This window comes from Geospiza fortis, unplaced genomic scaffold (genome assembly GCF_000277835.1).
Source record: "Geospiza fortis unplaced genomic scaffold, GeoFor_1.0 scaffold200, whole genome shotgun sequence".
In the NCBI taxonomy this organism is placed as follows: Eukaryota; Metazoa; Chordata; class Aves; order Passeriformes; family Thraupidae; genus Geospiza; species Geospiza fortis.
In genome coordinates this window covers 2,664,556-2,678,414 of record NW_005054353.1, presented here as the reverse complement: position 1 = coordinate 2,678,414, position 13,859 = coordinate 2,664,556, and the positions used below count along the sequence as shown (strand labels likewise).

The following is a 13,859-nucleotide window of genomic DNA, read 5'->3' as shown; positions in this document are numbered from 1 at the left end:
AAACTCCATGTGGGAAAAATTCCATTAGTCTCACCTCAAACAATGTCAAAAACACCACGGGCATTTAGGGAATCATGCATGTGTGCCTGCTGGCCCTGCCCTACCCACAGGTTTACTACATAAAAAGCAGTAAAAGCACCATAGGCCAGATTGTAAATACTGTGGTAAAGAATTTAAACTGAAAGAGGGTAGATTTAGGCTAGATATAAGAAAGAAAATCTTTACTGTGAGGGTAGTGCCACACAGGAACTGGTTATCCAGAAAAGCTGTGGATGGCCCAGTCTCTGGAAATGTTCAAAGCCAGGCTGGATGGGGCTTTGGGCAGTGGTCCAGTGGAAGCTGTCCTCACCCATGGCAGGTGGGAAGATCTAGGTGATTTTAAGCTTGCAGTCTAAGCCATGCTATGATTCTATTATATGAACCAGAAAAAACAAAAGCAATGAAAAACTGTTCTGCTCTTGTTAAGTACAACTTACCTCTGAACTTTTTTTTGGTTTTGTTTTTGGGTTTTTTTGTTTGTTTGTTTTTACATTTTGCTTTTTTCTGTAATGGATCCAATATAAGAAACATGCTCTTGGAGAATGTGTAATCCAAAATCATTCATTCCAGGCTTCTTCAGGCCAAAAATTATAGATCAGTCAGAGAAGATCTATAAACAAGTACCTTTCTATCTGTCTAAACAGGCTGGGATCTAGCAATTGCAAATGGGACTGTTGCTTACATCAAGGAAACAGAATACTAGTCTAATGGTTGAAACAATAAAATTTTAATGAAGAATAAACAGGAAAAAAAATGGTGAGTACTACTCAAGGATGGAAAAATAAAAAAGCACAACCTGAAAAGACATGGTAAGAAGTGAGACAGAAAGGACATTGATGATCTTGAGATTAAAGGAGTGAATGTTTCCCTTTACTCTGTGACCCACATGTCTCCAGATGACCAAGATAAGATATATGATACTTGATTTAAAGAACTTCTAAGCAACGATTGCTGCAACACCCATGGAAGCTAAAAAAAGAGTTAAAAACCTTTGACAAAAAGAATATATTTTACCTTTCTGTTCAAATCATAACCCAAATGTATAAAGTCTTAGTAATACCTTTCTTTTTACAAGTGGTCATTGGTTTTACCATTTTAAATTATTTTTTGCATCGAAACTAGTGTCTTTCTGATGAAACATAAGACAGAAAATATAGTTCTCACCTTCAACTTACATTTCTATTTACATACTTCCATTATTGTGATTTTGCAAGGCAAGTAACAACCACTTCTAAATACTTGAGACTTTTTTGTCTATTTTTTTTATTATTTTGGACATTTTGAATGGCCAAGTTTTTCTCAAAGAATTCCTTCATGTATACAAATGGTCTAACATGCTAGTTAGTTCTCCATTTCTGCAGCTCCCCAGTTGAATTCTGGGATAGTCTTTCTCAGAACTGTTGATATTCTCCTCTAAAAGCCCATTTGACCAGTAAGACTTTGAATGGGCATTACAGAGGAATCATTTTCATTAGGTCCAGATAAAAAAAGTCTATGTGAGGAACATTAGGGAATAAAATTATTCAGAAGACCCTCTATTCTTCAGTAGCATATAATGTATATCATATTCTAAGCATACTTTTATGTGTTAATTAGGTAACATCAGTATTATTATCCAAATAAAATATGAAGAGGCTAATGACTGAAAAAACTCTCTGAATTTAAATAATACATCAAGTAGAAGTGATCACAATCAGCAAAATAGTTCTGATTTCAGGCACAAAGCCTACATTCATCCTGTTGGAAAGTATTACTTTATACTGTCCATGTTTATCATTTAACTCTACTTAGGGTAAATACATATTGCATATCTCAATTATATATTTATTCATATATCATTCTCTACCTCCATATTTCTGCATGCATATAATATAAAAACACTTTCAGAGTTAAATTGCTGTTGCTAACAAGGGTTTAGGATTTTTTTATTATCATGTTATCTATGAGACAAATTTCCTGGCAAAATTAGTGGGAAAAAATGAGCCACAAGAGAATCAGCCTGTCTCTCCTGCTCTCTAATGCCAGGTTAGGGCACCAGTTGTGTTTTTCAGACACTATATATGTAACTGAGGAGCACTCAGGACAACTAAGTACTGAACCCAACAGCCGAAATCAGAGCAAACAGCAATAGGCAGAAAACATTAAACAAAAAAAGGTTAAATTCATTACATTCAATTTGCTCTCATGTAAGACCAAAAATAGGAAATAAAATATGAGGGAATACAAGACCTGAAAAAAAACTAAAACTATTTTCCTTATGCTAAATGTAAAAGATACTATATATGTCTAACTTGTTTCAACCTCACAGAATAAATGCTGTAATGAGGTCATTTCTGGGCAGCAGAGAAAAGCTGCCAGATTATACTGCTCTGGCTGCCAAATTCCGAGGCAGTTGGAGGTCTCTCACATGCACGTGAGGATATCATTTCCATGGAAACACCTGAGCAACTGCGCTCTCATCTTTCCCTTCCCACCATATTTAAAGTTCTATAGCAGTGTGGTTTATGAAAAAATTAAATCCGTTCAATGAAACCATTTTTATTTTTGTGTTCCCCTAAAATCTGGCCGCTGAGATTGAGAGTTTTCTGGTGCCTCTTGGAATAATCACATTAAGAAAGAGGGAGGGAAGTTCTTATTCCATTCTCTGGCTAAACCAACTCTTACTACATTAGCGCTCATAGAGTTACAGTTTCAAACAACGCAAGTAACACCAATTTAAATCATGGAAGGAAAAAATATTTATACTAATGACCGTAGCTAACAGCAAGAAACAGAGAAACCATGAGAAGACTCAGGTCGTTACACAAGGATTTCACCATCCTCAATACTATGTACTGCAAGTACAAGCAGATATCTTAATTCAGTAGTCTGAACAGATGCTGTCTTCCATTAATCTGCCTTTTTGAGTCCTATTTTGGATTTGCTATAGTGACCACAAAAGAAATATGGTGACATTCTGCACCACATAATTACTGTAATTTGACAAAGTTGCAAGCACATGGACAAACTCTGTCACACTGCAACTGTCATGTCCCACATTTTTTTGAGTGAGAAGGAATGAAGAGCACACACTGGCTATGACCATCTGAAACCAACAAAAGGCTTCTCAGTGCTGCCTCAAAATGCCTAGTATGTATTTTATAGGCTACAGAATAAAAATAAGACAAAATTGTAAAAGATAAAATCAAATTTGTAGCATAAATTCATCAGATCTTACCAGGATAATCATTAAATATTTTCTTACCTGTCTGATGTGTCACTTGTTACTGGATGCTTTACTGTTGAACCATTCTTAATTGAGTCTTGCCTTGTGAGCCCTTGAGATCTGTTTTTGTCCAAAGCTTGTGTGGATATGTCACCTGGTGGTCCCTGGTACTGGGGATGCTCCTGCAGTTTTGCTTTTTTCTCTTGAGGTGCTTCCTCGTTCCTCAGAGCTCTCACTCCTTCCTGGTCCGGCGGCTGCGGCGCGTGTGAGCCGCTGTTATAGAACCAGGCTCCCGATTTTGTGAGGATTTCTTGTTGTTTTCGGCACAAGTTACAGACCCACATTACCTGTGCAGACACATTTAAATACAAAATGCTCGTGAACACTGTATGCAACATTTCCAGCAAGCACACATCAACTGACTGTTACCATTTCCAAAGGTAGAAAGACTACAGCTTTAATTCTATTAAAATTACAGTATCTTAGCTACAATATAAAAAAATATGTCTGTACAACCTTGGAGTAACTGGTTTTCGAAAAAAATACAAACAAAAATACTTTCAGGGTTTTTTTTTTCATTATTGATAATACAAGGAAAAACAGCAGATAGTAGCAATAGAAATGAAAAGATTCTAATACTGAGGTTCCAATGGTAATAAATGTAAGCTTTGAAAACAAACACTATAATTTGAGGATGACAGAAAAAATTAATTAAAAATGATTGAACTTTTAATCCATTTTAATTCTCTCACTAAGGAAGGAACTTTAGAAAAAGTCATCTGCTGTTGCAAAAAAGTAATTTTATAATTCTCCAAAATGCTCTGCTAATTTTCTTCCATGGTGTTCTATGGCCAATGCTTACTTGAAGATGCTGACTTCAAGATGTGACTTCAATTCCATAGCAATTTTAACTTAAAGCTGTTTTATAACTAAAATAACGCAATGTATAAGGTAGTGTTTCTCGCCACTTCCCACCCACAATTTAGCTTGCACTATATGCTTACTAAATTATAAAAGTATTACAGCTTCCCAGTTGTATGATCCTGCATATAGTAATTAGATTTTTTTAATATTCTAAAATGTACTTCTTTGCAAAGCTTTTGTATCTGATCACCCCAATCACGTGGCAGTTCAGGAAATCAACTTCAACTATCTGTAAGTTAATTTCATAATAACATTCAGTTATTATGTTATAGGAGAGTAAATCAGAATGCAGTGACTCAAATGCAGCACACCAGCCATGAACACATTCAAACTGACAATTGTGTTACCCTAAAATTTGGATTGGAGATGGTATTAATTCACGCAAGTTTCCTCCTTTGCTCTCTAATCTTCATTTTTCTTAATCCTTAGCTTTCTTTTCTTTTCCTTTCTCTTCCCTTTATATATTTTTAAGTTCACAGACAAAATTGTACCAGTTTTACTATATATTCCTTGAATGTCTACGCTCAGATTCAATCTAGTTATGTCTCTAGTTCAAATCCTACAGCAAGCTGCCTTTTTTTCCATAGTTTAGAGTTTAGGACATGCAAAGGCTTACATCAACATCCATCACACTTCTAAATGCAGCCAGCTCTACGGAATCACATGGAAGATGTAGTTTCTACCTCTGCCATAAATCTAGCTCAGTCCTCCAGAAAAGACTTCAGAAGTTGCAATCTGTACCTTGCTTTCATTCTCCAGGCTGTAATCTAATGGATAATTTGGGCCATGCTCTCCAGCAAGTGTCACAAAAAATCTTTCAATGGGAGCTTCATGTAGAAGATTATTTGGGTGCAAGGCAAATCTTTCAATGGGAGCTTCATGTAGATGATTTGGGTGCAAGGTCAGACTCAAACTAAAGTCACCAACTGCCTCATTCTCAAACTGTCGGGGTGGGGCAGGAAAAGGAGGCATCACTTGTCCGTTTAATGGTGGTGGTATATGTCCCATCCTTGTAAACTTCCTTCTTATCTTTTTATAGAGCTGTCATCATTTATGAGAACTCATGTCTGCTTACATCAACAATGCAGAACAAACCACCAAAGCACTGAGGGCAAAAAAGAGAGACTCCCCAAGAAACAGCTTGCTCTCTGAGGTACATTTGATGCCCTTAGAGGACATTCAAAGAACAAAAATCTGTATGGTTCAGGCTGAGACATCATTCAAATACATATTAAGGAACAGGTCTGTTTTACCTTTGCTAATTAAGCTAGAAAGTACAGGTGAAAGCAGCAAAGTGAATTTCAGACCCCAAGACAGAAGTATTTTTGCCCTCTTTAATCAATAGCAATTAAAAGGCTTTAATATTTCTGCTAGGTCTGTACACAGCTGAAAGTAGTTCTAAACTTTCCATGTTTGTGTCAGAGCAATGAAAGGACCAGATGTGATACAATTATGTAAGTATACAAATATATAATAACTTGAGTGACAATGAGATAAAATCCCCTGAAGTTCTCATTTGCTATTTTCACTTCTTTTAGTAAATGTTAAAATATCACAAAAGTTAGATACTACAGTCAAAACATTTGGGCAACTTTTTCCTTGGCTGACAATCATAATTTTGTCCCCAGAGAATGGACTCCAGGATGACTACTATTATTCTCCCGTAACCAACAGAAAAAAAGTTCCCTCTGAATTAACATGATTTCCTATCCCCTCCTCTAAAAGTAGAATCAGGAAGAGTACTCCTGACGTAACCTGATTTCTGAAAAGTTTATTTAGAGTATTTCAGATGGAAAAAAAAAATCAAACACATGGCATTTAAAATGCAGAGATGTATGAATTTTGCAGGTTTTTTTCTGCTTTTGTAGGAGCATTTAATGATAATTACAAGTCACACTTCTGATGAAGCTTTATTTCCAACATAACTTCAAAACATGCAGGATTTCATAGTGTTGACCCTAACATAATTTTAGCTTCAAATACTCACACACAGTATGGGAAGAATGGGAACTGTCACATGGACAGAAATGTTTGTGCTTTCAGTGAGCACAAAAATTACAAGTCCTCAAATAGCCCTGGACAAAATTGCCTTCCCCATCTTATCGCAGCATGTAGAAGCATTCCCACAATTTAAAAAATATGCTAATTTATGGTGCAGACCTCTCAATTAAATCAAGACACACTTGTAAGATGGTGTCAGAAGAGCACAGATGGCACGGTGGCACGTTCCTGGACAGGATTTCTCCCCTCCTGCCCCAGGTGCCTCAGCAGCTCCCACCCATGCAGAGCAGCTCTGTCCCTGCCCAGTCCCTGCCAGGCCAGAGCAGTTACTGGAACTGTGACAGCAGCACTGCAGAGAGGCAAAGGCCATGAGAGTGGACTGCAGGCTCAATACTGGCATTTTGGCAAACCTGGGAGAACAAAACATAGAATTTTCCCTTCTAAAACTGAAATGAAAAAGGACTAACCCCTTACATCAGAAATCTGCACTCCAGGGTAGGCACATTATGTATTACACACATTTGCAACTCTCCTAACCACCCTCCTAAAAACAGCCATAAGCACATCTTGTACGCAAAAATCAGTGTTGCAATTTGTGGGTGTCAATCCTCCACACGAGAGCACTGCCAATTTGAAAAGGAAAATATGGCAAAAAATCTCCTCTCCAACGCTAAGTACTAGCTCATAACTAGAACCTCAGGTGCTAGTGGTCCTGGATCGGGATGTTCTTTTCCGTAGGAAAGGCTGAAACTCCACCTAGTGCATGCAAGAGGCATTGCTCAAGTTCAGTTCAAATCAACTTCTCATTGCTGAAAAGAATGCACTAAACATACCTGACATTTTCACATTACCCCTTATATCCATTTTTTTAAAGAATAATTTCTTTTTTAATATACAACACTGAAATAAGTATTCCAAATTTGGATTAGACATATTTACCTTAAACCTTCCATCTGCTTTCCGTTCTCAAAGGTTAGTTCTACACAGTGAACTAATAAATTCTAACTCATTTTTGATTTCTTCACTATTTTTGGCAAAATTATTCATAATATGTTCCCACTTCTAACACTGCCCAGCAGCTTTCATCACATATTATTAGCACTTATTGTTATATCGACCCATAAAACAATTCTGCAAAACCTACAGTAATCAGCCATTTCCATCTACATATCAGAAATAAATAATGCACAAAAAATTACTTCTTTGTATTGTTCTAAAAAAGATACCAAAATTTTTTGTTCTTAGATAAAATTCTTCAAAACATTTGAGATACCACTTTAACTTCAATAAATGGAAAATATATTTATCAGGAAATTACATCCATAGATATTTCAAGAGAAAACAAAACACAATTTAGTAAAAGGATATAGTATGACACTCAGTATTTTCAGATGGATTGTGTGAAAAGACGGCTATCTTAAAAAACACGATTCACTATCACTGTAAGTACAGTTATTGATGGTCTAACATTAAATCCTGAAAAGAAAATGGAAACCTTATATTATTTAAGATGAGATTAAAAAACTCAGTATATTTGATTACGCATAAGCTTGAGTTTGATAGCTTTAACACTACAACCTAAGAAATAATTACACCAAATCCTCATCAGCCTTTAGAACACTACTTCAAATTACAGGTGTGCTGAGGTGAAAAATTGTAGTGCAATGCTTACATAGTATTTCACCAAATCTATTAGAGTCACCTGCTTGGTGGAAGCATCTAATATATATTAGCATTACATTAACTGCTGCACTTGCTGCCAGTAGTCTTGAGCAAATTTCATATGGTTTTTTTTGGTTTTTTGGCTCTCATATTTCACGTAGAATACAATTCTTTAAAAATCATACAAGGTAACAAGACTACAGCACTGAAAACAAGAAGGACACAAAAGGAAGAGTACAAAAACTCTGCTTGGGTCATCAAGGTAATTAATCATGATTACAAACACATTTCTGCTAGTCCTTTTTTTTTCCTAATTTGTCACCAGTACAAAACTTCATTACATCATGGAGCAGTGCAATGTTTGAAGCCACCCTGTACTAAGGCAGTTTCTTTAGGGATATAGTACATCTCTCCATTAGCCACTATGTTGATGACAGGTGCACAGAATCATTAGGGTTGGAAGGGACCTCTGGAGATCATCCAGTCCAACTCCTCTGCCAAGGCAGGGTCATCTGGAGCAGGTGACACAGGAACGTGTCCAGGTGGGTTTGGAATGTCTCCAGAGAGGGAACGACATCCCTGGGCAGCCCATTCCACTGCTCTGCCACCCTCAATGTTAATAAGCTCTTCCTCATGCTGAGGTTGAACTTCTTGTACTTTACTTTGTGGCTGTGGCTCCTTATCCTGTCCCTGGGCACCACCCAAAAGAGTCCACATGCCAATGTGGAATGGGCACTGCCAAACCAGCACTGCCACGAGGTAACATGAGTCACCCTCCTCTGCGCAGTCAGGGAAACTACAATTTACTGTAGCAAATCTGTCCATCTTCAGGGAATACAGACCCAGTATCAGTAGGGCTCAATGGTATCTTCTTTACCTCTAGCCCCTCTTTCTGCTAATCTTTCCTCATTTTGCCTTTTTGAAAGGCAAAACTGCTTCCAAGAAACTGTAATAAGTGAGTGTCCTGGGTTTAGGATTGTGAGGACCCCTTTGAACATCATCTCCCCAGAAAATGAGATGGAACTGCTTTTCTGGTTATTAGGTTTTTTTCAGAATACATTAAGCTCTCCCAAAATTTTTCAGTAAAATAACAGCATTATTAGTTGTCCCTGTCAGAAGTAAAACTTTTTAGTACCCTACTTATTACTTAGAATTCAATCTTCCTCAAATCAGACTAGAAAACTTCTAGAAGTTAGCTAAAACTTAAAATCTCATCTACTTGGTTCTATACACTATGAAAACATGCCTCATGTTTGCATTAAAAACACAGTAGTTCCCTTTTGCTCTCTGAAGTCTTTGTTCTCTCTTACAGCCAGGAGTACTGATTTCCACTACTGCTGAGGGAAAATTTGTGCTGTTTTCTATAAGGTGTTTCCTTTAAAAATTTCTGGGTTGACATTCCTTTTTAATGGAAGTGTCTATGACTGTGGAAGACTTATATAGAGCATGTGCTATCCATAGCCAAGGATATATTTATATTTTTGGAAAACACAGAGCCTTTTGTAATGTCTGTATGATCTCTCCATAGAGACATAATTCTAGAGATTTGGGTCCAGAATACAGATGCATCTTTTGCAGCTGCTAAGATCTATTTTAAAGACACAAAATCATTATTTTGGAGTTGTTGGAATAAATCTTTGTGCTTATATACTGTAAGCAGCAGAGTCTGGTTACAACTTTAATGAAACAGAAAATCTTCCATTTCATTTTACTGTTCTGACTGTACAGACAAGTCTCCTTTGCATTTCCGTCTGAAACATTAACACATTTAGTCAGTGAAGTACATTACATAAGCAAAGTTAATCTCTGAATTTGTGACTTTTATAAAAGTTGATAAAGATTACCTGTTTTTTCAATATTTTTCTATGCCACTAGTCTGTGCTATGGTACTGACTTTCATGTTACAATCAGTTTGAATGTCAAAACTGCTAGAATAATTATTTGTCTTATATCTGTAATGATGAACTGATATCTGTCCCCCAAATTTGTATTAAATATCACAAGAATTCCTATACCAGCTAAGAAAACTGAGAATGTTTATAATACTGGTATGAGACAAACACCTTTACATATATTTTAAGAGATATGTGTATTTGCACTTCAACAATTCTTTGTACTGGGGGAGTGATTATATTTGTTCTTGACTTTGTAGTGAATGGATACATCATGTATGAAAAGTTATAATGGCTGTAAACAACCAAGTCAGAGTGAAATAAGCATATCATATCTTGTGCATGCACGTGATACAGTATATATTTACATGACACTACCTTTCCAGCAGAAAATTATGTGACTACAATTTTTAAAAGGTACACTCTTTGGTACAAATGGTGACCTTATTCTAATGGACAGTGTATCTCTTTTGTATCACTCTTTTACTATCCTTAAAACATATGCTAGTAATTTTGTTCATACTTTTTTCAACGCCGCTACATGCACACTAGGACTAGAAACTGTTAGAACACTAATTTATCTGGGTTAATAAAAGCCAAAGCACATTCTTGCTAAAAAATATTGAATAAAATGAAGAAGTTCATGTATAAAATATCTGATATGCTTCAAGGCCTGTAAAGGCAGTAATTTGGGTTTTTTCATTCTGGCACAGGCACAACTTAAAACTGTCCAGTCCATGCCAATGAAGACAGTGCAAAATTCCTACACAGTGCCGTATTTACCATACTTAGCTCCTTCATGACCTTCATGATTTCATTAAGAACTACAATGATGTGCAGACTTCCAGTGAGAAAATGCCTGTTGTGACATGGGGTGTGCTTTGGACATAGCACAAACTGGTCACTATTATGTCTCAGCAAATGCTGCTGCACTCCTTCCAAAATGGAATCCATTAACCTACACAGTAGTCCAGAGGGCCATGAGGGTTTATTAAATAAGTGTACTGGGTTTGGCATGAAATAAACCTGCTCTAAGTGAACAGAGTTTACAACATGGCTCACAAAGAATGTCTTTGACTTTGGAAATTTGAAGAATGACTTAATATACTGAGAATATACAGTTGACCAAGCTACATGTTTACCAAACTTTCAGATTTGTAACAGTCTCAGAAAAGCAAAAGAACTGAGTACACAGTTCCTGCACTTTTCTTAGTAAACTTAAGTTCATTAAGTGTACTGGATAGGAAGAAACCTCATGGATTGTTTCCAGTTGCGTGCTGTTTCAAAGATTTTTTTTTTAACTTCATAATATAATAAACTTTCTTAAAATTAACTATAAATAATGAGCCCAAAATCTGTCAAAACACTTTTCCAAGTCCTACAGCTACAATGGAAAGAGTGCCTTTCAATTTCCAGTGCTCATGTGTTCCAAACTAGTTTATTGCTATTTATTCTTGTACCAGTATTGGCATTGGCATTTCCCTCCTCAGCGATTGCTGCCTGATGTTTTTACAGCGACCAATCACATACCCTCTCTGCTTTCATTTTTCAAGACCAAATAGATTTTGCTCTTTGAGACTACACCTATACTAGGAAGACATAACCCTGTCACAGGGCCAGGTGCTGGCCCAGGGTTCCTGCTAATTCTTATGCTTCCTGGCACAGTCAGGCCTTTGCTAACCAGCATCTCCCAGACAATGCCAGCACACAGTGTAGGAGAACAGCATGGAGCAAAAACTGCTCCTAATAAGCAGCTTGGACTCAGTTACCCTGCTATGGAAAGCAGAATTCAGGACTGTTGATCGAGACTGAGCCACACAGGAGTCCCTGGCCTGTAGTTCAGAGAAGAAAACCTCATTAGTCGTTAAATTCCTGATTTTACACTTAGTGGTGTTTTATTGCATTCATTTTCACTATGGGAGTTCAGAAGGTCATCTGGTTCTCTAATGTGCAGTATCCCATTGCTCCCCTGTGCTGATAAGTATCCAACTTTTTGTAATGTATTTAATTACAGCTTTCTTCTCTATGCCAAAGCCACTAGTGACAACATGAAAGGTCTTCCCCAGCACTAAGGCTTGAGGAACTCATGTAGGAAGTTGATTATACCTTTCCCCTCTTTTTCTTTATTCAATTAATTCTCACAGTTTCAGTTTAACCAGTAATTTCTGTTGGTCTTCTGTAATTTAAGCTTCTGCAAAGAAGTTAGGGATTTTTTTAAACTAACCCTTAGCCATCCCTGCACAAAAACAAGTTACTTAACCCCTCAGTCCAATTGGTTTTGCCTATTTGTTCCCTTAATGCCTCAAAAAATAATTCTGTCCGTAAAGACTGTTTTCAGAGCAACTTTGCCCATTAGAAATTAGGATTAGAAATTTGTGATGGAGAAAAGGCAAATTTTTTTGGTAAAAAATACAAATAGGCAATCATGATTGCAATAAGGAAATACAAATAGGCATTAGAATTACTATTTTTCAAAATTTTTCTAGCAAAGTGAATGCTATTAACAGCTTTTACACAAATATTGAATGTCTGAAAATATTAAGGGTTTTTAAAATAAAATACTATTACAATAATTCATTAAATTTTTAATAAAAATTATTTATTATGAGCTATTATTATACTAAATACTTGTTTTCCACCAAATTTGGGACATAGGAAACAATCCAAATGACATCGCCAAGTTGTTTTATTTTACGAAGACTTTTGCTCTCAAAGGCAATGTTAAATAATATTCAAGTATCATGAAATGATTTCATTCTGAGACTTTTGTTTCCTACAATTCTCAATTAGATGTTATTTATGCCTCTTTGTGTTCAAAAAATCTGTAATAATGTCACAGCTTCATTAAGGGATCAGCTAATAAAAATAACAAATTATCTACAGCCCAGAGGTGCTGAGCATATTCATTAATTAACACGTGTAAACTGTCTGAAGATGAATGCACTAAGTGTTCATGAGTTATTTATAAATATAAGACACAATATCAACATCAACAAGGGACCAAAAGGGAGGAAATGTGACAGGACCACAATAAGCCTGGGGTCTGTACGCAGATGGCACTAAATTGAAATGAACAGAATTACACCATTTGCATCATCTGTGTCATCATTCATTACTGAAATTGTCTGAGAAAAATGAAAGATCCAACTCTAATGAAGTGCAACATAATGGTAATAGAAAAATTGAGATGCTTATCATGTAGTTACTGCTGTATTGAATCCCACAAAAACATTCTTCAACTTCACATGAACTTGCTGCCTGGGCTCTCGCAATGTAGTCACAGCAGCACAGCTCTCAGACAAAATGTAAAATATATAGAATCATAGAATATGCTGAGTTGGAAGGGATCCATAAGGAGCACAGACTCCAACTCCCTGCTCCTCAAAGGACTGCCTACAACCAACCCATATCACTGTGGGCTTTATCCAGATGCTCCTGGAACAGGCTTGGTGCCATGTCCAGCTCTCTGGGGAGACTGTTCCACTGAACAGCCCTGCTCTGGTTGGAGAGCCTTTTCCTAATGCCCCATCTGAAGCTCCCCAACCCATCTCCCTGTGCCTGTGAGGAAGCCATAGACTGCAATGAGCTCACCCCTCTGCCCTCTCTTCTCCAGCCAGGACAAGCCAATTGACTTCAGCCACTACTCACTCACAAGTCTTGCCCTTGAGGATTTTCACCACTTTACTCTTCTTCCCCTGGACTCACTCTAACAGTCTGATGTCCTTTGCACAGTGTGGTACCCCAAACTGCACCCAGCACTCAGTGAGGTCACCAGCTCACAGTATGGTGGGACAATCACCTCCCTGCACCATTCTCAGGGCTGTGCTATCCAGCCTGGAAACCTACACCGAGCTGCATGCTACAACAGCTGCACATCTTATGCCTGCAATAGATCCAGCCATAGCTAACCCTGACAGAACAGCAAGAAAATCTAACGTTTAAAAAAATTATATGTATGTCAGTCTGTTTGTTTCATAAATTTCAAAATAGAATAGACTAAGGGTAAAAAAGCAACAGACTTAGTGACACCTTAGTCAGGTATATCTGCCTATCAGTATGCTGGAGAGAATAATTGTATTTAACAAAAGGAAAAATTGAACAATGAAATAAAGCTTTTTTTTTTAATCCAATGTCAA

General features: G+C 36.9%; 1 protein-coding gene across 7 annotated transcripts in view; it reads right to left on the bottom strand.

Annotated features, from left to right (window-relative positions):
- The window catches only part of RIMS2 (regulating synaptic membrane exocytosis 2), a 357,283-nt gene that overhangs the window by 326,735 nt on the left and 16,689 nt on the right, over positions 1–13,859 (bottom strand). For all 7 annotated transcript variants that reach the window (XM_031058961.1, XM_031058971.1, XM_031058957.1 and 4 more), the window contains exon 2: positions 3,284–3,591. In XM_031058961.1, coding sequence (XP_030914821.1) covers positions 3,284–3,588 — 305 coding nt within the window. In that variant the 5' untranslated portion in view covers positions 3,589–3,591. The remainder of the gene's footprint in view (positions 1–3,283; positions 3,592–13,859) is intronic.